Source organism: Podarcis pityusensis, assembly GCF_964106645.2.
Source record: "Podarcis pityusensis genome assembly, chromosome: 10".
Lineage (NCBI taxonomy): Eukaryota > Metazoa > Chordata > Lepidosauria > Squamata > Lacertidae > Podarcis > Podarcis pityusensis.
In genome coordinates, this window is record NC_138035.1 from 30,975,663 (window position 1) to 31,003,236 (window position 27,574).

Sequence of the window (27,574 nt, forward strand, 5' to 3'; positions counted from 1 at the left end):
TGATCTGAGCATTTGAGCCAGGGATGAAGTCTTGAAAGAGGGTTTCTGTTCTGCTGCCCTGCTTAGAGCATCAGGCAGTGCTGGTCCAAGCCATTCTGCTGTCTGAAGCAAAGCCCACATGCCCCCAAGCCATGCTGAAGGCAACACTTTGAAAAGTCTTACTGCACCATTTGGACACCAGTTCCCGCCTTCATCTATCTCTCCTTTCTCCCTCTCCCTTCCACCACAGTGCTTGGCCTCCCTAAGCCACCCCCTAACAACACTCCAAATTCAGACTTTAAAATATTATAAAGTCTGCATTGGGGGTGTTGTCAGTGGGTGGCTCAGGGAGGCTGAGCACTGGGTCTTTTGGATCTGGACCCCAGCTCTTCTGCCTCTTTCCTTCCCTTAAAAAACAACAGCCATGGGCCTGCCTAGGATTATGCTGCCTATACTTTCACCGACCCACACCTTCTATTCACTGCCCCCTCCCAAAGCATATCTGTTTCCCTTGAAGCCTGCCAGAGACACTGGCCAGCCCTGATGCCTGCCATTCTGCTTTCCCATTGCCAGCACCATTCATCAGCCTGCTTAAATTCAGCAACCGTGTACTGCCTGCATCACCTCACCTAGCACAAGAGAAGTTTTAGGAGTGCATCTGAAGTGTTTTTCCTGGTCCTACCTGGAGCTGTTTGGGATTGAACCTTAGACCTTCTGCATGCAAAACAAATGCTGTACCACTGAGCTGTTGCCTTGCCTCTGCAACCCTTGACAATGGTGCTTACCAGAAGTAGATCACTTCACGCTCCTTCATGGCAAGACCAGCCCTTACAGCAGGCCAGACTCTTAGTATTGATCCTTATCCAGGTCAATCCAAAAGTTTGCAATGACTGCCAATCACAGGGGAAATAAAAAAATTCCTTCCTGTAGCACCTTAAAGACCAACTAAGTTAGTTCTTGGTATAAGCTTTCGTGTGCATGCACACTTCTTCAGATACCACAGGGGACACATTGCATATTCCCCTCTGTTTCTCAAGAGGACTCTGGAGCCATGCGCTTTTGGACTGCTTAGCAGCTAAGTTCCAAATTTGGACTATTTTCCTTCCCTCTTTGTTGCCAATTAATCTGTGCAATTCAGTCCTATCTAAAATCATAATCAGAGATTATCTTGGTTTCCCAAGGTCTAAAAAAGTCACATAGCTTTGGATTATTTCAACCACTTCTGTTCTACAACATCTACTGGCCTTTTAGCCTGAAGAGTAGTCCCCCCCCCCAAAGGTAACTAGTACCCAAGGCCACCCAAAATATTTTGGCACTCAAGGCAGAAAATCTTCCAAGCATCTCCCTTCCTGGCAGTAAAATACACCAATAATAAATTAAATTTGCTGCCTTTTCATGACATCCGAAATCAGCTGCCCAAGGCAGCTGCTTCATTCTGTCAAACAGTAGGGCCAGCACAGAATCATTCCCCCCCCCCCCTGACATTTTTAGTGTCATGGACCATATATAATGAAGTCTGTGAAGGTAGGAATGGAAAAGGCAGCCAGTTTAGTACCCTGCAGGCATGATATAATAGACTGTGATCAAGGGAAGGCTTAGGAGCCACACCTTTTTGCCAAATCCATATGAATGTGGGAGTGCTGCAGAGTCCTGGGAAGTTCCCATGAAAAAAGGCAGGCATGAGCTATGCAGCTCTACAACGTTCCCCATAGCAGCCCCATTACAGTTCAGTAGTTCCTCGTGGTTATTCTGAGGTTCTGGCCGGAAATATATTTCATCCTGACATCATGGCCCCAAGGAAACAAAGATTGTGAAACTGGAGTCTGGGGGTGGTACCAGAAGGAAGAACTTCTCAAGGCTCAGAGAGGAACACCACATGCATTTCTGCGTTCCGTTTTATTTGAAAAGTCATTCTGAGTATCTAGAGTGTCAGGCCAGTGTCATGGAAGATGAGATTGAAAAGGACGCCTTCTGGTTTGCAAACTGCAGGGAAAACCTCTAACACCTTCCCTTGCTCCCAGTTTGTTTCTTTTGTTCCATGAAATAAGAGCAATTCAAGGAACTCCTCCTGGCCCACCTCATTAAGGAACTGAAAGAGAGACAAAAGCCATACATGCCCTCTTGGCATTGGCTCCTCTCCTCCCTTAAGGCATTTTAGTTCACCTCTAAACAGATCCAAGCTCCCAACTTTGCAGTTCAACCTGTCCCTTGAGCTACTATATCTTCCTGCTATATTTTGGAAAGGTGTGGATTCTGTTTAAGCCAAAAGATTTACTTTCCTCATAGGAAACAAAATGATAGCGTGAAGAGAGGGGGAGGGGGAACCCTAAACTGCCAATCTGGAAAACGTGATCCAGGCAATGCCAGGTTGATACCATCACTTTTGCCAACCTGACAGCCCACCCACAAGGTCCCAGCCGAGCTTTTGGAAACCTGTGCCTTACAAGTGATTAACTGCTGCAGCTCTGTGCTATACCAGGGTGGGGTGCATTCTGCACACCTGGAGGACTGGAAGAGCAAAGCAGCTTTTTAACTTTTTTTGAAGATGTTATTTCTCAAAATTGTGCTTGGGGTGGTGGTGGGGAAGCACCGTGACATTCCTCAGCATGGAGTAACATCAACGAGTCCCAGCAGAACCTAGCAAGAGATACACAAGATGACTTAACCCCCAAAGGCCATGGCTTCCGCATTTGGAGAAAATGCCTTTTAACCCTTCTGTTGCCACACCCAGCAATGGGTGGTCACCTCTGCGAACCTGGCAAACTATCTCCCTTTCATATGTCAGTGAAATCCTCTCTCCGAAGAAGTCTGTTCTTCATGAATAGAGAAATGCCATTTTAACGATGGCCTTGTAAAATAAGAATTCTTTCGTTTGGATTTTCTTTCTCTCTTGGTTCACCTTTGACATTTTAACCCTCGGTCCTCACCAACCAAGATGACCAGAGGACCTTTACTCCCAGCTATCCTTCATACAATGGCAGGTCTTCAGATAAATGCAAACTGGAGGGATTTCCCCCTTTTGGTGAGTCCTAGAAACGTCATTCTCTCCTAGTCCCACACATCAGCTGATGGAGAGGAAGACAGAGGAAGACACACGTACACTCTGCTTTGCTGTTTCGGGTGCCGCCTCATCTGAGCAACCTTCACACACTCTTAATTGCTCTGGTACTTTGTCTGCTCCTCTAGCATACAGGGATTTCCTAGCAGGCAGGTGCTGTCCTCTGCAAGGGGATACATGTCTTGTCAGGGGATGGAATTTCTGCAACCTAATTCCAGATCCAAGTGACAATGCGTATGTGCGAGCATGTGCCTGTACGTGCCGGGGGATGAGTACGCCAAGTAGGATTGGGCCAAATGGCACGGGGACACGTTTCCTTTCAATCCTAGATTACATGATCCATCAAGGAAAGACAAATGTTTACTGCTTTGGGAAGAAATACAACCGGCTGTGTCTATACAACCGCAGTGCAGCCCACATCTCCAACCGCTTCCCTTTATGGCCCAGATAACAATGGGACAGCTAGGGGAAGGAAGGCTTCACACCCACTCACTCCCTTTCCATCACATGGGGGCTGACTCTAATGAAGAAGGAGGATTTGTATCACTTTGGTGGGAGTTTTAAAGATAGGGGCTTTCCCACATCCACTGCCTCACTTGAATCTATCCCAACAGACTCCTACTGAGGAGTCACTGGGTAAATTCTAAATTTTTGCATCCCCTCCTATCTTTGCAGGATTGTCAGTTGCTGTTTGTGCCATAGATGCAAAAACAGGGTGTGTTCTTAGGATTTATTGAGCCCAGTGCAAGGGAGTGGAGGAAAACATCCAAAACTGAACAACACTGAGTTGGCACAGACCTAGTCCCAGGACACCAGGGGTGGGGAACCTTGGGCCTGGGGTCAACTGCAGCCCTCCAGACCTTGCTATTTGACCACACCTTTCACTAGCCTTTCACTGCACCTTCCTCCAGTTCTTTTGCTTGGCTGGAATGTGTCTTTGAACTGTAATCATGCCCCTTGCTTGCCTGGATGAGGAGTTGTACATGCAGATACCTCTGACTTTTGCATGACTGGACTGTAGCCTACTGTACAGAGCTAAGAGTCAGAGGAAACTAGGCAGAGGGCCTTCTCAGTAGTGGCACCCAACCCAGGCAATGCCCTCACATCAAATGCAAACAGATAAACAACTACACAACTCTCCAAAGACATTTCTGTATGGGGAAGTTTTTAATGCTCAATGTTTTGCTGTGTTTTTATGATGTTCGAAGCTGCCGAGAGTGGCTGGGGCAGCCCAGGCAGATGGGCAGGCTAATAATAATAATAATAATTTGTTGCCACAGCCACCACTGACATGCACCTCCAAGAAGGTTGCCCATGAGAAAATGTGGCCTTCAGGCTGAAAAATGTTCTCTACCCCACTATTCCCTGCAGAGAACTGAGTCAAATAAAAAAGTAGGGAATGTGGGTGGCTAAGGTGTCACAGAAATAATTGGCTGATGAGTGAATGGATGGGAATTGGGCTACATTGGGAAAGGAGAGATGCTGTGTTGAGGCTCTACAACCAATGTAGGAAGGATAGCTTGCAAAAGAAATGCGGTAGATTGCAGGACATGCAGAGAAGCTGAAATAATGTAAAGTTGTTCTGTGATAGTAACTCTCCAGATGAGGACAGCAAGGGAATGGGGCCTGCAGCACGCACTTGGTTCTGTGCAAGTTCACTTCATGGGCTTCTCCAAGTAAGTCTATGAGGCAGCAACCCAATTTTACTGTGTAGATGGAGCTAACCTGGTGCCCTACATATTTTGTTGGACTCCTGTTCTCGTCAGCCCTAGAGAGCATGGCAAAGGTCAGGGATAATGGGAGTCATTGTCCAACAACTTAGAGGACACGAAGTTGCGGAAGGCTGCCATTTGTTTAATTTAGAGGACAGCTTTTGAGTCATTCAGATATGGTGGTGGTCAAACCAAACGGTATATATAAATTGTGCATTTGGAAATAATGTGAAACAGATATGAACATATTTGAGCTCTTGTCACATGATTGAAGCAACTGTGCCTATCTCTGCTCCAAGAAGTTGACTTGTGTACAAATTGTTTTATTAAATCCCACCTCTTCCTCTAAAGGAGACCACAATTTGTGCGTGTGAGCAAATGTGTTCTCCCTGAAGATTACCTGCAGGCATGTCTATGGGTTGCTCAGAGATCCATGTCTTGCCTTAATTTAGGTGAACCCTTGAACTGAGTGTGCATCACACTATGCAAGCTTACAGTGTCAATGGTGTACTGATGATGTCTCAGAAAGACTTATTCTGCTCCACAGCAGACCCCATTCTGTTGGTGTATTCATTGCTATACCATGTTTCAATGACAACTGTACGCTCCTCAGGGGCAGAGACTGTGCCTTTACTTGCCTTCATTAACCATCCTGCATACTTTTGGATGCTTAAAAACAATATATTCATGATGTTCGCTTGCAGGTGTTTTGTCGGTTCATACATGTTTGCTTGAATAGGACCGGAATAGCCATGAAGTTTAATGAATGGTTCACACAGTGATTGTAAACAATAGTAGTATATGTATTGACATAAAAAGGGGAGGCAACATGTGAAAGGTTTATTCTTCCCATTACTCTTTAGCCACAGTGGGACAAATTATCTCTTGCCATTAACTAACCTGGACATTTTACTTAGATATCAACCTATAAAGCAAATAAATGAATAGCACTTATTATGTTTGTATTCAGATACAGAACTCTTTGGAATATATGCAATAGGAACTGGCCTCAGCTCACATTTTTTTCAAGGAGAATTTATATCCACCATAGTTCACTGATAATGCAACATGTACATGTCATGCACTTTGATATCTATAACCTGAGATGAAAGTAGACTGCAAGATGTAGCCTGGTTTACAGCCGACTAGCCCCAAGCCAGAGAAGCGGATCTCTGCATGGTTTGAGAAAAAAAGTATAAAGGCCATTAACGCAGGAGTTACATTCCGAGGCACCGCACGTTTAAGTGAAATTGCGTATATTTGAAACACCATGGGGGGAAACCTACAAGCACCCTCTAAACTTCTAGAAACCCTTGAAAACCCCTTAAAAAAACCAGTAGCACTTATCAGACACCAAATTTCACCACAATTGCTCCCTCCAAACCTCCTTGCTGAAACACCAACTCTCCCCAGGTCTCAACAGTTGGTGCAAGGGCTCCTGGGATTGCACTTACAAAGACTTGTGGGACTGCTATGTGCTGTTTTCATGCCCTTTGGGGCTCTTTTAGGGCCATTTTTAAAGTCACTTCCAGGTTCGGGTGCATAAATTGGTTGTTGCCTGTACTATAGAATTGTCTAAATTACATCATCTCTTCATTGGTAGGATACAAAGGAAAGCTAACATTCTAACGAAGAAAATAAGGTAGCTTAAAACCCAATCCTATTCCATGGAACCCAATGGAGCTCTTTCCTTTCTTTCTAAGTGTGGTCAGAATTGCAATTTTGGTGTAGTATATTATATCATTTTTAAAAAATGTAATTACAACAAAATAAAATATACTGCACTAAACAAATGTTTATGATGGGTGTACAAAGAGATGCTGTAGGTTGGGGCTGTAAACTTGAAGCCACTCTTATTGCAGGGATACTTTCCTGGAGTTACAGGTATAACTATACCAGTGCAATAATGCTGAAGCACTGTGTAGGTGTGTGAAGACTGACTTATTAATATACCATCCTTCCTCACTGGAGTTCAAGCCAGGATACATGGAGTTCACCCTTGCTGCTACTTTGTGACGAGGATTAATACTGACTAGCCCAAGGTCACTTAAAAGAACATAATGGCTCAACGGGAACTTAACTTAGACCTTCTCAAATTTGAGCTCAAACCTTCTCAAATCCAAACCCAACTCTCTCCAGTACTGGCCTCCATTTATTTTTGCAGATGCACCGCAGGCAAAACCATCTTGCCAGGTAGGACCTTTTCCTACCCCCGCACTTTCAAGCTGAGAAAAGCTTCACCAGTTGAATTTCTTCCATGACACTGTTGGAGTGCTGGAGCTTCTTTGGTGGGGTAGGGAAAGAACTAAAAACCACCCAGATCGCCCTGAAAAGCAAAAACGAACACACCCACAAGCAGCAGGAGAGCAAGGAGAGGCAGGCTCACCCCTACCATTCCACAGAGAACTCTACCTTTTTGGTGTCATGAAAAGGAAGGAAATACCGTATTTTTTGCACCATAACACTCACTTTTTTCCTTCTAGAAAGTAAGGGGAAATGTCTGTGCGTGTTATGGAGCGAATGCCTACGGATGGCAGGGGGATCTGCTGCAGTCGTGAGCAGAGGATCCATGGTTCCCCTTCCTTCCCTCCTCCGTGGCTCGCTTTGAAACAGCAAAGCAGGAGAAGAGCCGCTGAGTGGGGAGGAGAGAGGGACAGAGAGCCTGCTTGCTTTAAAGGAGCAAAGCGGGAGAGGAGAAGAGCCGCTTACACGAGTGTAAGCGGCTCCTGTCCGGTTGGCTCCTTTAAAGCAAGCAGGCTCTCTGTCCCTCTCTCCTCCCCACTCAGCTGGCTAAATAGCAGCAAAGTTTTTCAGCCGGGGAGGAGGGAGAGAAGCAGAGCCTGCTTGCTTCTCCTCTTATACCCCTCTTCTGCATTATTAACAGCATCCTTCTCCATCCACCCCACGCGTGTTCCTTGTCCCTTGAGTGCTTGTCCTTCCCTCCCCACTTAAAACGTGGTTACAAAGCACGGATCCACATGGATCCTCGGGATTTTTGCACTGGGTCACCCCAAATTCACCATCAGATCACATAGCATGTCCATGACTACAGCTTGCACCAAAAAAATCACGCACCCACTGTTGCCTGGGGCCGCAGTGGTGCAAAAATGTGGTTACAAAGCATGGATCCACATGGATCCTCAGGATTTTTGCATTGGGCTACCTCAAACTCACAGTCAGATCACATGTCTGTGGCCACAGCATGAACCACAAAAATCATACATCCACTGTTTCGTTTAGAATTTTTTTTTTATTGTTTTCCTCCTCTAAAAACTATGTGCGTGTTATGGTCGGGTGCGTATTATAGAGCGAAAAATACGGTAGTTAGTTATTATTGCTTGCTTGCTTTATCCTAAGAAATGCTGTTGGGGCATTTCCCCTTCTTGAGTATAATACGGGTGCCTATTTGTGTCACTTTGCTGTGCCACCTCAGGCAATTGCCGGGCAAGCCTAACCACTTCCACACGTAAACCCCCCAGAAAATGCTAACTGCAATGTCACAAGGAGATGTCAAAATAGAAAATTCAGATACTATTCGCAACTTATAAGATGCAAACCAAAATGTATAAAACCGTGCACCTCCAAAGGTCAGTACTGCGCTCCTGTGAGGTCTGTGCAAAAGGCCTAGCTGGACTCAGGATAGCACCAGGCCCATTGGCCTCAGGCAACAAAACGCCTTCGAGCCGAGGACAGCGGGAGAGCAAGGAGCGTGCAGGACACACGGGCCGCCCCGGCTACCGTTGCCTTGCGAAGACCTCCCCGTGCAGGGAAAGCCCTTCCCCTCCCGCGGCGTGTTGCTTTGGGTCGGGAAAGCGAAAAGAAGCCTGGCGTAGCAGGAGCGGGGCGCGCGCCGCCCTCCTCAGACAAAGGTGAGCTGCCGGCGGGCGCTGCGCCCGGGGAGGGGGGGCGGGCGCGCGCTCCCGATCCCCCTTCTTCTCGCGACCCCCTCGGGGCGGGATTGGCAGGCCCGGACGGCGGGGGGGGGGGGAGCGCGTGACGCGCCTCCTCCTCCTCCCTCCCTCCCTCCCTCGCGCGCTCTCCCAGAGAGAACAAAAGGAGAATTCTTCGCGCAGGTTTGTGGGCACAACAACCTGAGGCTTGGCTGCTTCCCAAGCCTTGGCTCCCAAACGCCACACTCCTCCCCCCCTCGAGAGGAGCAGGCACTTAATGTTATTTACTTAAAATATAAAATGAGCGGCGCTGATAAGCCAAGCCCATCTGGGGTGGGAAGTCGAGGCTGCAGCCCTGAAACGAAGAGGCGCGCCGTGGTGGCTTAGGGGGGAAGGCAACTCTGCCCATGCTCAGAGCTGCTTTTGTTTTCTGGTGTGGGTTTTTTGTTTGTTTGTTTTTTAAGCTCTCAGGCGCTGCCCTCCTCAGCTGGTGAGCTTTGGCACAAATTAAGCCTTGGTATGACCCCCCTAACCCCTTTGACACACACACCCCCTTTCCTGCTTCCTATTTGGAAAGGGCGGCGTGGAACCGCGTCGAGTTTGCTGATGCTTGCCTGTGCCATGCTCCGGCTTCCTCTGCAAATAACATGACTGCAGGATTAGGACGCCCCCTGCTCCGAGTTCCTGCTCTTTTCCTTCTCTGGCTCCAGATCGAAGCAGTCCTGCCTCCCGGCAAGCGATGCATTCCCCTAACAACCTGCTGCGTGTTTCCAGACCCCTCTGGATATGTTACTCTGCACATGCTCGCTAAAACAAGGACCTTAAGTTACCTCGGTAGGTTGACTAACGAGCGCATGCTTGAGATCACAGCAGCCTTGTGCCCTGCATTCATTAACCTGGAATATTTTACCGCGCCGGGTTCTTTTGTATTCACAACCGGAAACCTCACTTTGCCATTTATCCCGGAGGGTGAAACTGTTGAGAAAATCGAACCCCTTTTCTCTCTTGAGCTGTCAGGGTTGTGAGAGGTAACTAACCAGTGATAAATGAGCCATACACCACCTCCAGGGAGTGGCCCTCAAAACAAAGGACTTGGGGTCCCACCTGGTGTAAATCTGGTGTTTGTTCTGCAGTGTCCAACGCATGGAATGTAGGTCTGGTAGGCGTCTCTTCAAAGTGAAAATGAAATAAAGCAGCATGGGCCCTTTAAGAACCGCTCCCTAGCTCAAGTCTCTGCATTCCCTCTCTTTCCTCTTGGGCATTTCTTTGGAACTGATACAGGATCCCTCCTGCGGCAGTTTCCAACTTGGAACAGCTGGAAAACCGTGCCCTCCGCTAGTAAACCCCAGTTGGAATTCAGCTGCCAGCCAAAACTGCAATATCCAACTCCCTTTGGTCTGACCTCTTATCCTGGGAGAGAGAGAAATTCTCTGCGCTTTCCAATTCAGTCTGACTCCCCCAGGCAGTATGATAATATTCTGCAGACTCCTATAAACTACCAGAGACTTTCCCACCCTCATTGCAGCAGCAGGTACCTGGGCAGAATTCCCAGGTAGAAATGCCTGATTTCATCAAAGGCCTATCTCACTGATCCTCTGGGGCAATCTGATATCGTTTCTTTGTGGAAGAGCTGCTTCACCTTTGAGGAGCCTGTAAAAATCCCTAAGATGCCAATTCGTGAGCCACCAAGGCAGAGGGGTTGGTACAGTGCACTGCAAATAAGAACTCTTGCTCCCTAAAACTATTGGAGGGGCTATCAAAACATTGGAACAATGATAAGTATTTATAAATGTGTGTTATCTTACATGGTAATATCAGTGTTGGGACATAGAATGAACTGGATAATCTGAAGATTTGGTCTGCATAATCAGGACTCTACAAAACCTAAACACCAAAGGGAAGGCAGTGAAGAGCAAGTTACTTTTTCAAGCAGGTTGCTCAAGTAATTAAAAGTTTGCATGGAATGAAACCCACAAGCCTCCTTCAATAATACACTTTCTGTTTGGCTACTGATTAGATTAAGGCTGCAATTTAATTCACATCTGCTGAGGCATATATCACATTGAATTTGTGGGAACTTTCAGGTAAACAGGCATAGGATTGTGCTGCAATGCTGTAATCCTAAACATTGGTTTCAACAACGTATTTCTTAGCAAATAGGATTTCTTCCAATGAGGCTTTCTTTCAAGTAAAAGGAAGTTAGTTTCCTTGATCTGGGGGGGGGGGGGGAACCCCTCCATGCATTAAACACTTTTGTACACATACATTGCTGATAATCACCTATGCAGAGTGTTCTCCCTCATTTGCTTTCACACACTTATCACAAGTCTGAAGTTCACCAGGTAGGTGTTCCTTTCTTATTTCTTAAGGAAATACAATAAATTACTCACCTCGCTGCTGACGAGTGGCAGGTAGCAGAAACACACGAAGATCACTCCGAAATTCATGCCGACTCCAATTCCCAGAAGTTCCAGACACATTGAAGGAGAGGTGGGTTATTTTTTAAGAAAAGAAAAGAAATAAGGTTCCTAGAGTTCAGGCACAGAGGTGAGAAAGGGATACAGTCTGTGGTATCATACACAGGGGGTCCTGCGCTTTCTCATTTCTCCTGTGCAAACGTTTGTTCTCCAGAAAAATAACATGCACTCTTACTTAGGTAAGATATCTCTGAAAGGCTCTGAGGAAAAAAATAATTACTGGTTACCTTTCTGCCTTCTCCTTAGGAGAGAGAAAGCACAGGTATGAACGCAGAAGGAATAAAATGGGGGAAATGTCCCCATCAAAACTTGCGCTTCCAGAGTTGGTCTCTTGCATACCCCGTAACTTTTCTACAAGAAGTCTCTCAACATTTCCCTTGATTTGGCAGTCCGCATGAAATCAGGGTCTTTTTTTAAGGACAAAAGTGTCTGCTGGCAAAAGCAAAATTATTTGCAGTATTCCTTCAAAATCTTTTAAGCTTCAAAAGGTTAAAAACTTCCCCCATTCTTTCTTGTTTGACTTCTTGAAACAGTTCCCGCTCCCTTCGGTTTGAATCTCTTCTTCGCTGTTAAATTTCTGCTGGAGGCTTCTTTCCAAAGAGCATTGGTAGCTTTGGTCTGGTGAGAGTTTGAGGCTTGAGTTGTTATGTTTGCAGACAGGTGAAGAAATAGCTCTGGAGAAGCAGCCTCTGTGTGTGTTAAGTCTTGCTAAGTCTCCAGACTGGAATTGCTGCTGCTGATCTCTTGTATTCTTGTTGCAGCAAGAAAGAAAAAGGTAAGCTCTGGTGGGAGGAGAGACAGCACCAGGGAGAGAGCTAGCATGAATCTGGATTTTAGCCTGTGAGAAAATAAGGTGCTAGCAGTTCAGTTGTTCCTTCTTTTATAAGAGAAGAGCAAGAAAGGGGTGGAGACGGGTCTTGCAGGAACTCCTCTCTTGGCTGTGAATCAAAGAGAGAGGGGTGTGGAAATTCAGCACTCCAGATTTTAAAAAGATCTTCAATAACAAACACAGCAAATGTAGAACACCATTGTTTTCAAAGAGGAATCTGACCTGGGAAAATTGTGATTAAGAGAGGGTGGGTAGCTCTCATCAGAACATGGTTGTGTTAAATGCTCTTGGCACCTAGTATTCTCTCTTGAAGCGCCTACTTTTTTTAAAAGACAAGATTAATTTGTGTTCTTTCAGCCCTGCCACCTCAGTGGTTCTGAAGGAAGAGAGAATTTTTAATATCTTTGATCTGCATACTAATGGAGAAGAGAGCCAAAGAAATCTTTAAAAGTTGTTACAACAAGATCCCTGCAAAGGTTGGCACTTGGCATTACTTTCAGTGCTGGAAGGCAGTTTGTTGCATAGTAATTTCCACAATGTAATAAACATCCAAGCTTTGGAAAGTTGAGCCAGCAGATATTTGCTGAGGGAAGTAGGGGCAATTAGTTAATAGGTGAGAGCAAGACAGAGTCATCATTTTCTTTTGAAATAATAACACCATTTCCCCCACTTAAACCAGGGCATGTTTATCGTGATATTTTCTCTACTCCAGTTGTGCATCCATGTATAGAAAAGTTGTACCAGTCACATCTCTTTAAATCTATACCCCATTTGGCAAAGCTTCAAGACCCTGCTCTGCTAATCCTGCGTCTCAGGCAAATGAAGTTGCCTTTTTACTGAGTCAGACCATTGGTCCATCTAGCTGAGCATTGTGTGCTCTGATTGGCAATTGCTTCTCAAGCAAAGGTTTTTCCTAGCCCTACTGTTTAGAATCCTTGCCCACAGGAAAGGCTGAAGTGTTGGTATTTGTGAGCACACAAGAACGAGATTATGGGGCAGGTCTGGTCCTTTCCACCAAGAGATGACCCCACAAGGAAATGCAGCCCCCAACAGGTTGCCTAAAGTGCTCGTCTAGATTTTTCCACCCAGACGTGCCTTTGATTGAACTGGGACCTTCCACATACCAAGTGTAGGTGCCCCATTGAGCTGTGGCCCCGCCGCATGCAAGACCTAGAGTGGTGATGGCTATTTTCTGATACCTGTTTGAAAAAAGCTGTTTTCAGAGCAGACCTCATCTACACTTAACTTCGATGATTACAGTGTAATGACTACATTAGGTGATCAAGGTAGGAATTCAGAGTGGGAAGGTCAAAGGCTGATTAAGGTCAAGGAGAGTAAGGACATTGGAGAGACAGAAGAGGAATATGCAGTGGCGAAATCAGATGTAGATCACCCACAGTCAGATGCACTAGTCTGAACACTTTCTGCATGTTCAGCCACCCCCAACTCAGCACACTTGAGCAAATGTAATCACATAGCTTCTGAGTGAGCCAGGGGTTTCCTGCAGGTTATTGCCATTTCAGGGGTGGTCTAGTGCGCATCCCATATGTGGAATTTGCACTATGTTGTGCATGCATAGACACAAACACACAAAGGATCCTGCAGCTGGGGAGGGGCACAGGGTCAGTGCTGCAGGGGATCAGTTGGAAGCCGCATGCATCTGTGGTGGTTGCTGCCAGCCACTTCATTTCTCTTTTAAAGCAGAATCGTTCCTTGCCCTGCCATTCCCCCCTTCTGAGGACCACCTCTTGAGTCTTTAACATGCCTTGCCTTGCAGAAGTTTTCTAGGCTTTGCACAAATGGCCCATGAGACTGAGTGATGGGGAACCAGTGGTGCTCCAGATGCTTGACCACAACACCCCTCACTCCTGGCCACAGCTTCTCCATTCCTGATGTAAAGCCACCTTGTGGCTCTTTGGGGTGATCCTTTGCCCTGGTGTTGGGTTGTGTACACATTACTGGCTTAAAACACAGCGAAGTCATTACCCCTGCCATCCGTGCTTCAAATCACATTTCCACATCATCATATGGAACAGTACAATTGGATGAGTTTCCAAGTCGTTGTATGTGCACACCAGTGAGCACAGGGTGAATGTCTTCAAATGGCTTATGTTTTCAAACTGAATCAAAGCTGGGGAGGCGGGAATGCATCAGAAAGCAGTATTTCTCAAGACACTACAGGATTGATGTGGATTGGGGCTCAAGTCTGTGCACATGGCTTCAGAAACCAGCAACTGGAGCGCACTGGGTGCAGAGTAATCAGGAGTGTGCACAGCCTTAGTGTTTGAGTGCTTTTTTGCAGAAAAAGTTGGGTAAGATGCTATCTTGACACAGGTGCAGGAGACAAGGGGTCAGGATTACACCTCCCCTTGCTTTGAGGAAGCCTCACTGTAAGCGTAGGGCTTGCTCCCACACTTCCCTTTGTCTCTTGAGTCATTTCACTGTTAACATTTCTTCACCCCTTTTGGGGTTGATGTAATCAAGGATTCAACAAGGAAGTGTTTTTTGCTGGGAGGAAATGGGTTATGTGGTGGTTGCAGGGAGGGTTGGTGGGGGTTTTTTAGTCCAAGAGTGCCTCCTCAGTTCTGTTTTAAATAAAAGCACCATAAAGCTATATAGATGCACCAACATCCTCTTAGCCAGAAAAGCCCACACGTACCCTATCCAGACAGCTCACACATGTTAGAGAATGACACAGCTACCTCATTCTCTTTTTCTGTCACAGAGATATAGTCAGACACATGTTGGATTATAGAGCATGCTCTAATTTCAGCTTTATACCTCTGGGATTTAGAAATACTTTACAGTGCAAAAATTAAGCAGAGCACAGACATCTCATGCTAAAGCTGACAGCCTGCCTCTGTATCAGCTGTGACAGGCACTCAACCAGCAACACCAGAATTTCATTACAGTCAGAACATTGAGTCTGCTATCTGTGTGGTGCCCCAAGACCCATCAAGGCATCCCCTGAGGCTCTGCCATTGTCTGGCAGACTGGCTTAGCCATTCATTTCCTTAAAGGCTCCATTGTGATTCCACGTAATCCAGTACAGCCTCAGGATTCAAAGATTTACATTACCATGCATAGCTGAACTGGATACATGCATCCCCAGGCCCTCTTTTATATGGATTACCTAACAGAGCCATGGCTCAGCAGTGCAGCATTTGCTGTTGCATGCAGAAGGTCCCAGGTTCAATACCCAGGGAGACCTAGAGAGACTCCTGCCTGAAACCCTGGAGAACTACTGCCAGCCAATGTAGACAAATGCTCGGCTCAATGGTCCAATGATGTGACTCAGTGCAAGGTCGCTTCCTGTGTTCCTAGTCGTGCTGGGGAACTATGTCACAAGAAAATGCAGAAGTGACAGGAGGCAGTGATGGCCACTACCCTAGATGGACTTAAAAGAGGGTTGGCCAAATCCATGGAGGTGAGGGCTATTTATGGCTACTAGCCTTCAAGGCTATGTTCTGCCTCCACAGTTGGAGGCAGCAATGCTGCTGAATACCAGTTGTGGGAAACCACAAACAGCAGGCTCTTCTTGTGATCTTAGATGATGGGAAAGGCTAGAGGGGATAAGGGTTGATGAGTGCTTTTTCCTTGAACACATGAAGCCAACTTTCATGGAGTCAGACCATTGGTTTGTCCAGCCCATTGCTGCCTATTCTGACTAGCTGTGGCTCTCCAAGGCCTTGATAAGTCGTAACCCTGCTGTCATTAAGATCCCCCAGCTGGGTTCTTGAAGAGGTACCTAATCCACCAAGTCCTCTTGTGGGATAAAACCATCCAGCTCTTGATTCTATCATTCTGTCCTGCTCATTGTCACCTTCTGACAAGTTAACCCAACTTGGGAGAGGAGGATTGCTAGGGAATCATTAGCTGCAGTCCTTAGCATACTTTCCTAACAAGTTCTGAAGGCCAAATTACACAGACTGCAGCCCTCCAGGCCCCTCTAGACGGCCTGTTTGTTCAGCATTCATCCCAATATGCTTGCAGAAGGCTTATGTGCAAGTTAGGTTATGTCTGGTCTATGTTTTTTTAAGATCATCATTATATTTTATTTTCCAAATAAATCATAATCCATAGAATTTACATAAATAATTAATTGCCAAAATAAATGTCTCTGAAGCCGGTTATATCCCAAATTCATGTGGCAATGATTTACAAAACATGTATATCTCTCACCAAATTTTGCATTATAGCCAGTTATATTATATCCAGGCTTCACTGAGCATTCGTTCTGATTTGTTTGTAAACCAGGTTTACGACAATGAGCATTCTTCTGTAAGAACACAAGAAGAGCCTTCTGGGTCAGGCCACTGGCCCCTCTAGTCCAGCATCCTGTTCTCACAGTGGCCAACCAAATGCCTGTGGGCAGTCTGCAAGCTGGGCATGAGTGCAACACTACTCTACCCATCAGATATTGCCTCTGACATAGGTATCCTGATCTGCTTGTCACTTACCATTGCAGTGGTACCTTGGTTCTCAAATTTAATCCGTTCTGGGAGTCTGTTCGACTCCCGAAACCATTCAAAAACCAAGGCACGACTTCCGATTGGCCGCAGGAGCTTCCTGCACTCAATCTGAAGCCGTGTTGGACATTCGGCTTCTGAAAAACATTCGCAAACCAGAACACTTGCTTCTGGGTTTGCGGCATTCGGGAGCCGATTTATTCGACAACTAAGCCCTTCGGGAACCAGGGTACCACTGTATTCATTCACCCCACACTTTTCAATTCATTTCCCCATTATTTTCCAAAACTCAAAAAGCCTGTGTTTTCTTTTTTTTAAAAAGTGGTTTTGTTTCACTAGGGAAATGGAGCACCTTAATCCACTTTAAATGTGGAAACTTAAATTTTGAATACATGCTTGAATTCCTCCAGCAAAATACTGATAGTTTGAAGAAGCTTTTATGTATCTTTTAACACTAGTATAACAGGGTCTCTGGATCTGAAACATACTTTACAGATTAGAGATGAGAAGAAACATTAAATTTGAATGCCTGTGGGAGCAACTATGGTAGGTGTTGTTTTCTTTTTGGAGATTTTAGTAATGCTGTTTGCATTGTACTGTTTTATTACATGTTTACTGGCTGGTTTTCTGTAAGCAGTGTTCATTATATATTTACAGAAAAGGGATGATAAAATTAAATTACAGTTTTGAGGAATGTAAAAATGAGTGTACATGCCAATTCTTTTTATATGGACTTTGAAAATAAACCTGTGGACTTTGATGTTTTTATTATAGATTATTTATTAATTATTATTATTATACTGCTTTGAGCATTCTGAAGGAAAAGTAGTATATTGTGCAGTGCTTCCCCCCCCCTAAAAAAAATGTTTAGGGGTACTCTCATTTTGACTCAAGAAAATCACCATTTTATAGTTCAAAATGGGAAAAATAAATACAGTAAATGGACAAAAGTACAAAGATTCACCAATTGTTTAGGGGTATGAGTACCCCTGCGTACCCCCAGAAAAAGAGCACTGATATTGTGTATATTTTAATAATCCACTGTGTGATTGCTTGGATGTTCCATTGAAATCAGTGGGAGCACTGCCTAAAGAGCCTAACCCTTATTAATATGTGCAAATGACGCATGTAGCTGAAAGTCAAGGCAATATGCCTTTCACATGTATGTACAATTGGTATATTTTGTTCATTTGGTAAACTTCTGGGCCAAATCAATTATCATAGTGGCTACATTACTTGTACTGTAACAGCTGCTAATAACCCTACCATTTTAGACTAGGGCCCCTTTGACTGGACCTAACCATCTAGGGGTCATTTACCTATACCTTTACTGTTCCTTTAGGCTGCAGCTCCATGTGCACTTGCCACTGAGTAAACCCTGTTGAATTTAGTGGGACTTACTAGGTATGCATAGCTTTGTGCTGTTGGATCATCAACTGTTGGCATCCGTCTGTCTTGAGAGACAATGAAGTGCGCTTCTGGGAGTGAAACCAAACCACTGTGTTAGCAGCACTGAAGTGACCTCTCTGGGTCGCAAGCCTGGGCAGTGTGTGATATAGAGGTCCTGGGCTGCTCAGACGACAAGACCCCCTTTCGGCCTCACCGATGTGGTCCAAAAGAAAGCAGAGCAATACATTTGGCACCAGCTTGGCTTGTAGCAGTTGCTGGAAGGAGGCGTACAAGGCACCATCCAACAGTCTTAGGGACTCCACTGTGGATTTGTGTAAGGTTTACTCCTTAGCCTTTTCTTCTCCCAAAGATATCCTGCAAGGCAGCTGAGGTTAAGGACCAGAGTCTTCCTTCTTCTAGAAGGAGACTGCCCCATCTGTCCCTCACTTCCCTCTACAGCTTGTGCAGAAACCTCCTTTTTTCTGTTGGACTCACTATTGGTCTTATTCACTCAATCCCCCAATCCTGTTTTTGCACATGGGGGAAGTCCCTAACTCACCGAGGGGTTGAGACCCATCCACTACCATCACCTCATTTAGCTGGCCAGACGAAGCCGTTTCTAAGAGCCACAGGTGAGAACTGAGTGCATGCTGGGGACCAAAGGTGGACAAACTACCCCAAAAGAATAATGATGTATGTCCCCCACCAGATGTACTTCCCCTCCCCTAACACCCATACACCCTTGGATCATCTAGGCATGTTTTTTCAACTATCATTAGTTCACAATTGGCCATCTCCTTATCCTGGGGTTAGGGAACTTGTAACCCTCCATACTTGGTTGAACTACAACTCCCATCATCCCTGGCCAATGATCATGCTAACTAGAGCTGTTGGGGGCTGAAGTCCAACAACACATGGAGGCCCTCAGGCTCCGCACCAGTCTTATCCCTAAGGAAAAAGTATGTTCTGTGGTGGACGTCCTCTGAAGTTCCTTTTATGTATGTATCACATGGAGCATGTGTAGAGTCCAGGACAAATTCAAAAGTGGCACTTGTGACACAAGAATATAGGAAATCTCAGGTTACATTTTTGAGCCCTTGGCACACTGTCTTCTCCAAATCCGGTTTAATTACGTGGGAGCTGAGATGGGAAGAAGGTTATTTATTTACACGTGGATGATGCTGAGAGGAATTTTTAGAAGCATGGCCGAAGAGAAGCTGATTTTTCAGACAATGAGGAAAAGGATGTTTGGAAACAAGACTATCCACCTATAGCACTGGATGAGGCCAGAAGTAAATAATATTCAAAGGCTTTTAAGGATTTAAGTAACTACCGTATTTATTTAACATGGGAAGGGAACGGATTGTCTTTCCCTGAGAAATCTTTAGAAGGTTTCCAGGCCAGATTTGGACAAGGTGGAGGGAGGGAGGCAGCCAGATAATGTCTAGTAGTGGCTCTCTTGGAGGGTACCTTGTGGAGTGCCACAGAGCTGGGCTTTGGATGGGAAGACCAAGTTCAAATCCTTGCTCAGCTGCCATCTCATTGGGTGTCCTTAGACAGGTCAGTGCCTTTCACCATCTCCTATTTTGCAGGGTTATTGAGACCAAAACATCAGCTTGAGTTGTTCTTAAGTGAAGTGTGCAAATGACATGGATAGACACTATGCAAGGAGGTTCCCAGACCTCCCTACTTACATACATTCTCCTCAGTGAACCAGGAGAAATGGTGCCAAACTACTGGACACTCGCCTGGTTCTCCCCCATCATCGTTCTCCAACTAAGGTTGGTTTTCATTGACACCTTAAAATGTTCTTGCATGCTTGTTTTGATCTATTTTTTCCCAAACTAAAAGTGAATACTTCAAGCTGCTTGAACTTGTGTGCAGAGCGTGTTTCCTACCAGAGCAGAGCATTTACTGTACTTAGTGTGTGTGTTTTTAATGCTGCTGCTTTACATTCAGTGCCTCAGTAATCCTTACAATGGGGGTGGGGAACCCGGGGCTCTCTAGACGCTGTTGGACTGTGACTCCATCTCCCCAGGCCATTGGCCCTGTTGACTAGGGCTACTGGGAGCTGGGGTCCAGCAACATATGGAGGGCTACATCCCTGTATTGCAGATTGAGAGATGAGGCGGAGAAAGAGGAGCTTGCTTGTGCATGAATGGCTGCTTTGAGTACCTTGCTATAAAGTCAGTCCTTATGAATGCAGTCCTACTGCGTCCTCTTCTCACAGTGGCCAACCAGATGTCCATGGGAAACCTGCAAGCAGGACATGAGCACAACAGCACACTGCCTACCTGCTGGGATTCAGAGACATACCGGCTCTGAAGGTGGAGGGAGAACATAGCCATTGTGTGGCTTGTTGATATCCTTATCCTCCTTGAATTTGTCTTCTCTTTTAAAGCCATCCATTTTAAAGCCTAATCCTCTTTTTGAAGCTAATGGCACCATAAGCTGCAGTGGCTTCCTCTGCCTTTCAATTAGGAGAGAACCACAGCTCCACTGCCAGAAATTAAAATTTAAGAAATCCATAGAACTTGGCTTGCATGCTTTGTTTGAGCTATTTGATGTCTCATAAGGCATCAAGGGAGGTCAGCGGTTTGAACACTGTGTGAAACAGGATGCTAGACTAGGTTATGGTTACCAGATGTACCCATTTTCTGGGGACAGTCCCTGGATTTACAAATCTGTCCCCGGACAAATTCCATCCCCGGATTTCATTTAATGTCCCCGGATTTATATTTTAAGTGTTGTGGATTTATTAGTAGGGAATGAATGTTGCGTGATTGGTTCAACGGCACAAGACACATCATATGGGGACTTCTAGTGAGGCAAAATGGTGGGCGCCATGGCAATGAGCAGCTCCTGAAGCCAGCCAGAGCCAACTGCACTACCAGGCTAGCTACGGGCTGCTGAGACTACCGCCCCCACTACCGAGGGGGAACCGGGAACGCCCAGAGCGTCAACTGGGGAAACTGCTGACACCCTCCCCCTGTGACCTAAATCGAGGCGGGAGCAAGAGCGCCCAGCCACCCAGCTGACTGCCCAGCAGCTCTCCAGGGTCAGGAAAACCCCGGAGCCGACGCAGGGAGAAGGAGGAGAGGAGCAGGAGAAGGAACAGAGAGAAAGAGGAAGGAGAAAAAAGAGGGGAGCCCTGACCTTGCCACACGGCTGCCGCCGCTGAGGAAGAGAGGTAGGAAAGCACTGGGAGGGCAAGGACACGAGGCTGAGCCCAGGCCCGACCTGAGCCTACTCCATGGCAGCTAGCGCTCCAAGAGAGCAGGCCGGGCCCAGAGGAAAGCCACACAACAGAGGAGACCACAGAAGAGAAGATATTACTTCTTAATATTTTTTTAAAATAACTTTTTTCTCTCTTTTTAAAAAAAGTGTCCCTGGATTCTTTGAAAAAAATCTGGTAACCTTAGACTAGGTAGGCCTTTGGCTTAATCTAGGTGGGTTCTTCCAGTGGCTTTGGGAGCAAGTCCTATGGTTCCACATCTATGGCTCATAGAGTGCCATTATAGCAGAGTGGCTAAGAGACTGATCTACAAATCAGGAAGATCCTGCTGCTTTGAATTTCCCCTCTGTAATAAACTCATTAGGTGGCTGTATAGGCAAGCCAATCTCTTGCAGCTTCAGCCCCCACCTCCCTTTGCAACATATGAAGAATTGCAGGATTGTTGCAAGAATTATACCCAAATGATGCATGGCAAACCATTTTTCATGGAAATGATTGCTCCATTAGCCTAGGCCAGGGTGACCGTGTTTGGGAAATTGTAGCCCAAAGGCAGCATTTTAGGCATAAAGCAGGGGCGTGTTGACATAGTGGATTAGAGAATTAAAGGGTGCTTTGCATTTGAATAGACTATGCTGAATTCTAGGAACTGGAAGCATAAAAAAGACATTTGAGCTCAGTCTTTTCAGGTATCAAAGGATTATAAAGATACCGAGCAAGATGCCACCTAGGTGGAGATTTGCTGCAGAAGAACATGGGAAGAGCCCTGGCCAATGACCCATCTATCCCAGCTTCCTGTTATCACAGTGGCCAACCAGATGCCTATGGAAAGCCCAAAAGCAGGACCTGAGTGCATGACATGCCACCAGCAGAGTTGGCACACCTCCGAACTCTGCATTAATTGACCTAGAAATAACATCCTCTGGTTGCATACAGTCACTAAAGTGAATGAGAATCCCTGCTTTATCATTGGAATGCATTGGAAGTAATGAAAAGATGCACTCTTTAGTAGCTTTGATTACTAGACCCCTTGGATGGCTGAAGAGTTCTCTAAGGAGCACCTGATCCATGATGGGTCAACTTGACTCTTCTGCCTTACCATGCAGTCTTATGAATAGCTACTCAGAGGGTAGCCCTATTAAGTCTAATGAGACTTCTAGATAGGTTATGGTTACCAGATGTACCCATTTTCTGGGGACAGTCCCTGGATTTACAAATCTGTCCCCGGACAAATTCCATCCCCGGAATTTGTATAGCGTTGCAACCTAAGGACATAATATTCAAGTTATTCCAGCTGAGGGAGGGACAGGACATCAGGTTAGGTGGCAGCCCTGTGACTCCCGCAGAACTGCCACCAGCACAACAGATAAAGCCTGTAGGTTTGCCTATCACTCTGGCAGAATGATCAAAACAGGTTATGTTGACCCCAACCTGCAAAGCCAGACTCCAAAATTAAATCGGGTAGGATTTTTTAAAAATTTCTTCTTTTAAAAAAAACCAAACACTTCTAAATATTATAGGAAAATAAAGTACAACTTTAATCCAAAGCAAAAATAGAAATGGGGTCAAAACAGATCAAAATAGATCAAATTACAAAGATAATGCAACAAAAAATTGACTTGTTATTTGAATCAAGGCCTGACCGAAATAATTATATGACAACAGATAACAAAATGTGTTGAAGACCACATGCGTTTCAACCCAATTGGTCATTATGAAGATCATTATGGAGGTGACAGAGTGGGGGCATTGTTTTGTGATGCCATGGCGTGCAGGGGGTGTGTCCCCTTGCCCTGATGGTGGGCTTTGGCGGTGTTTCAAGGTGGGGATGCCTGCTCTTTCTGTGCCCCTGGGCGGGGGGGTTAGTGGTGCGTTTCCCCCTTCTTTTCCAAGCTGAGCACGCATAGGAGATGGCGGTCATTCCACGGGCAAAACAGTAACGTATTTCCCCACCCCCCTTCAACAAAACTGGAACGCAGGATTGCTTCGTAAGTCTCCTTCCTAAGTGAAAGCATAGGGGAAATTAAGGCTGTCACTGGAGGGGTGTGGGGTGAGCTGATGTGCGCTGATGCCTGTGTATTTTTATGAGCTGGGGATTAAAAACCCTTCCCCTGTACGAAGACACACATGCACATCACTCCATTCATTTCTCTCTCTCTCTGGCTTCAGGACATTATGGAACTCTTTTCCTGCATTTGATGATGGGTACACCCCCCTTCTCCCCCCTCCATCACCTCTTTCCTGTTTTGATGGGGGGGGGGATGTCCTGTTTTCCTTCTTTATTTTTCCAAAGTACCAAATAGCACTGGAAAAGGAATATCTCCCCCTACCCTCTTTCATGCTACCACCAATATAACAATATATATGTCTATTTATGATATATAACACATCACACCCTGTTCTTTGGGGATAATAAACATATTTCCCTCCCTAATTTGAGGAGGGTGGGAAACACCTTCAGCTCTCCCCCCCCCTTTCCACCCATCACCCAACCCCATCTCTTATAACCCGCCCGTTTCCCCCAACTCACCATTCTCCTGTCCTTCACCTCTTCACGCAGCAGCCGCTGAGGAAAGGAAGCCTGCTGAACAAGAGTAAAAATAGACCCGGCAGTTACTCAGCGCCTGAGAACATGATGACATGACTCATGAGGTAAAATAAAGAGATGTGAAAATCAAAAGCCCGTTGCATTCCCACCACCATCCATCCATCCATCCTTGCACGTAGCGAACCCCACTTCACTCCAGGCCTGTCTTGCATCTCGGATCTAAGGAAGGGGGGAAATAAATTGCTCTTGAATTTTGGGAGTCACCAAGCACTCAGGTAAATACTCGGGTAAAAGGGAACTAACAGGCTGCCTCCCCCCAAGCTGATTTTTGACCAGGCACCAGTTTGCATACGACATCTGATGGGGTCACTTTCCAGGGTTCTTCTCTCTCTCCCCCCCCCCCACTTTTCAGGGGGTTCTTCAGGGTTTTCACCACCGGCTGGCAAGGGAGCGCTGTGCATTTGCTGGGGGCCCAGGATCGTTCATGGGCCTCACTTAGCCAGCACTGCGTTCTGTGTTTCTGTTCTGCAGGGGGCACGGGGATGTCAGAAAAAGAAGAAGAAGAAGAGTTTGGATTTGATATCCCGCTTTATCACTACCCGAAGGAGTCTCAAATCGGCTGACATTCTCCTTTCCCTTCCTTCCCCACAACAAACACTGAGAGGGACTGAGTGGGACTGAGAGACTTCAAAGAAGTATGACTAGCCCAAGGTCACCTAAGCAGCTGCATGTGGAGGAGCAGAGACGCGAACCCAGTTCACCAGATTACGAGTCTACCACTCTTAACCACTATACCACACTGGCAACATGTACGGCCTCTGGTCCACGAAGGCTTTGCACTGCCTTCTTGTGCACTTCTGCAGGCTGAAGCACTCTCAGTTTGCACATCCCATACCACACCACATGTGGCTCATGCTATAACAAGCCTTTTAGTGCTTCAGGTGTCGCAACATGACTGATCTTGCTCCTTTCACTTTTAGCTCTTGCCACATACTGGGGGTCAGCGTTGAATCATTTAGGGCCAGTTTTATACATCATCATTGCCGCCATTAAACCAAGGTAGTTTCAAAAATATCAGCAGGGGGACTGGCCATCAGGTGAGCCATTTATCTACATCAGACTGGGTGATTTTCAGCATCTCGTTATGAGCAAACATTGGGCCACGGGGGAAATCACCTAATGAGTCATTGCACATCAAAAGCTTGCCACATGGAGCAGTTTCATGTGATTTTCATAAGGTGATCATAATGTGTAAGATAAAGGTGAAGGACCCCTGGATGGTTAAGTCCAGTCAAAGGCGACTATGGGGTGCGGTGCTCATCTCGCTTTTCAGGCCGTGGGAGCTGGCGTCTGCCACAGACAGCTTTCTGGGTCCTGTGGCCAGCATGACTAAACTGGTTGTGGTGCAACAGGACACCATGACGGAAATGAGATCACATGGAAACACTTTTCCCCACAGCAGCGGTACCTATTTATCTACTTGCACTGGTGTGCTTTCAAACTGCTAGGTTGGCAGGAGCTGGGACAGAGCAACAGGAGCTCACCCTGTCATTGGGATTTGAACCGCCAACCTTCCGATCAGCAAGCCCAAGAGCAAGCTCAATGGTGTAGACCACAGTGCCACCCGCATCCCACATAATGTGTAAACCTGTGGTAAGAGGGTTGGAGCAGGGGGTGGGGTGTCAGGCAGCAGAGGAAGAGCCCAGTTCGAGAGTGTTTGAACTGAGCTACACAGAACGGTGTGGTGCAGCTCTTGCTGAACTTTACCAGTATGGACTCAGTTGGGGATTGTTTGAATGCTTCCCCATATTTTAAAACTGGGAGGGAAGCACACTTCATGCAACATAACAAATCAGTGTGATAGAAGAGAAAAATCTGGTGCTCACCCACCAAGAAAGATGGTTTGCAAGTTTGTATGGGTCAGGCCAGAGGCAGATTCAGCACTTTCTACCATTGCAATAATTTCACCTCTGTTTCCTTTCATGAGAAGTCTGGTAAGAACTGCACTGGGCATTCTCCAGTGTTGGTATAATAGCTGCATATAAGCTGGAGGGTGGGATATGCTGAAATTATGCTTGGCCGTATACTCTGTATTGGCGAGCCATGTGTTTTACCATCCTGGCATTAAAGTCCTCATACTTTGATAAGGTCATTTTGGGAGAGTGGCTCTGCATGCAGTTAGCCCAATATCGTCTCTGTATAATAGCACAGGGCAGGGGGTAGGAGTGGAGAATGGCTATTGACTTCTTAGGATTTAGTCCTGCCTACAAATCCTGAAGCTGGAATGATACCCTCAAATCCCTCTGCACTAGCTTATTGAGTGCTACACAGGTGCAGACCATGCTCATGCAATACATAGCACTCTCCCACAATCCCTACTCCAACCATGCACCTGAAATCTATATAGGCAAACAGAGAAAGGAGTCAGGCAAGCTGTCACAATGACTTGTACCCATTGAGAGCCATGTGGCTCCAGCTATGAAGTGGGCCCCCCCCTCTCTCTCTCTCTCTGGAAGCACGGCAGCCTCTTCACCAACCTGGTGCCCTCCAGCTATTTTGGACAACAATTTCCTGGTTGGCGCTGATGGGAATTGCAGTCCAAAACAGCTGGACGGCACTAGGCTGATGAAAGCTGTGCTGGGCATTTGGGGTTTTCCACTGACCCTTATCAGCATCATTTTCTGTGTAGCCTTTTGCTCCCTTCCCTTGAGTTGAGGGAGATCCTGTTGCTCCACCTTCTGTTTTTCATGGTGTTTGATTTTTCCAGCTTGCATTTTGCATGCCGTGAGCTGAGGTGGCCACCGGCCACACAGTTCCTGTGGCTTTTCCTGAGAGTCCCCCCATCTTTTAAAGGCATGCTTTTTATTTGGCGGCATTTGGGCCCTATATAACCCATGTTGCGATGATTATTTTACATGGTTGAATGAGCCGTCATAGGCTGCATCTCCTGGAGCAAAATATTAAATGAATAAATAAACATCCAATTAAGAATTGTCTAGTGGCAATGAGCATAGCGCCTACAAATCGGTCCACGTGATAACATTTTTGCTGTGAGATATTACACACGGGTGGCGCTGTGGATGAAACCACAGAGCCTAGGGCTTACTGATCAGAAGGTTGGCGGTTTGAATTCCCATGATGGGGTGAGCTCCTGTTTTTTGATCCCTGCTTCTGCCAAACTAGCAGTTCAAAAGCACGTCAAAGTGCAAGTAGATAAATAGGTACCACTCTGGCGGGAAGGTAAACAGTGTTTCCGTGCGCTGCTCTGGTTTGCCAGAAGCAGCTTAGCCATGCTGGCCACATGACCCGGAAGCTGTCTGCAGACAAACACAGGCTTCCTTGGCCAGTAAAGTGAGATGAGCACTGCAACCCCAGAGTCGTCCGCGACCTAATGGCCAGGGGTCCCTTTACCTTTACCTTTACCTATTGCCTGTGGAAAACCCCAGTGACTGGGACTTTTCTTCTATTTGCTTCCAGACATCCTTGCACAATGCCATAACTCCAGCAGCATTTGTCATGCTGTATTCAGCCTACAGCTGAGCACCTCTGCTGATGCCCCCCCCCCCCGCCGCTGAAAGGTAATAACAATTAACCTTAGCCATATAAGTGACAGGAGGTCGTTCTTAATTGATTCCGCACTTGAAAATGGAGAGCAGTGTGTCAGCTGTCTCCAGACAGGTACCACATCACCATCACCCACACAATATTTCTCTGCCCCTCCGGCACCCAGACTAGGTTATCTTCTCTAACAAAACAAAACAAAAGCTCCCGCGTCTGAGCAGGTTAACAAGTCCCCCCCGCCCCCCCTCAACGGACCCAGACAAAGTGGCATCTCTGAAGACAAAGGGTTTCAATAGCGCTCCTGCCCTCTGCCCTCTACTAAACAATGTGAAATCAAGGAATATTGTCCTCAGCTGAATAAAAGCCTCTAAATATAGTGCGTCTGATGTGTTCTTGGTTTCCTGCCCGTCATTCCCCTCCCCTCCCCCTC

At 46.3% G+C, this 27,574-nt stretch overlaps 1 protein-coding gene and 1 long non-coding RNA gene across 5 annotated transcripts in view; one reads left to right on the plus strand and one right to left on the minus strand.

Annotated features, from left to right (window-relative positions):
* The window catches only part of PDGFB (platelet derived growth factor subunit B), a 45,725-nt gene extending 22,142 nt beyond the window's left edge, over positions 1-23,583 (minus strand). For 3 of the 4 annotated variants that reach the window (XM_080971409.1, XM_080971408.1, XM_080971407.1), the window contains exon 1: positions 11,030-12,054. In XM_080971409.1, coding sequence (XP_080827535.1) covers positions 11,030-11,119 — 90 coding nt within the window. In that variant the 5' untranslated portion in view covers positions 11,120-12,054. Of the gene's footprint in view, positions 1-11,029; positions 12,055-23,565 lie in introns of those variants that run through there. The other variant, XM_080971410.1, reaches the window with a different exon arrangement.
* LOC308457517 lies at positions 8,215-27,574 on the plus strand. Its single transcript, XR_013976955.1, has 3 exons — positions 8,215-8,618; positions 23,596-23,687; positions 24,115-27,574. It is a non-coding gene; the product is annotated as an uncharacterized lncRNA (long non-coding RNA).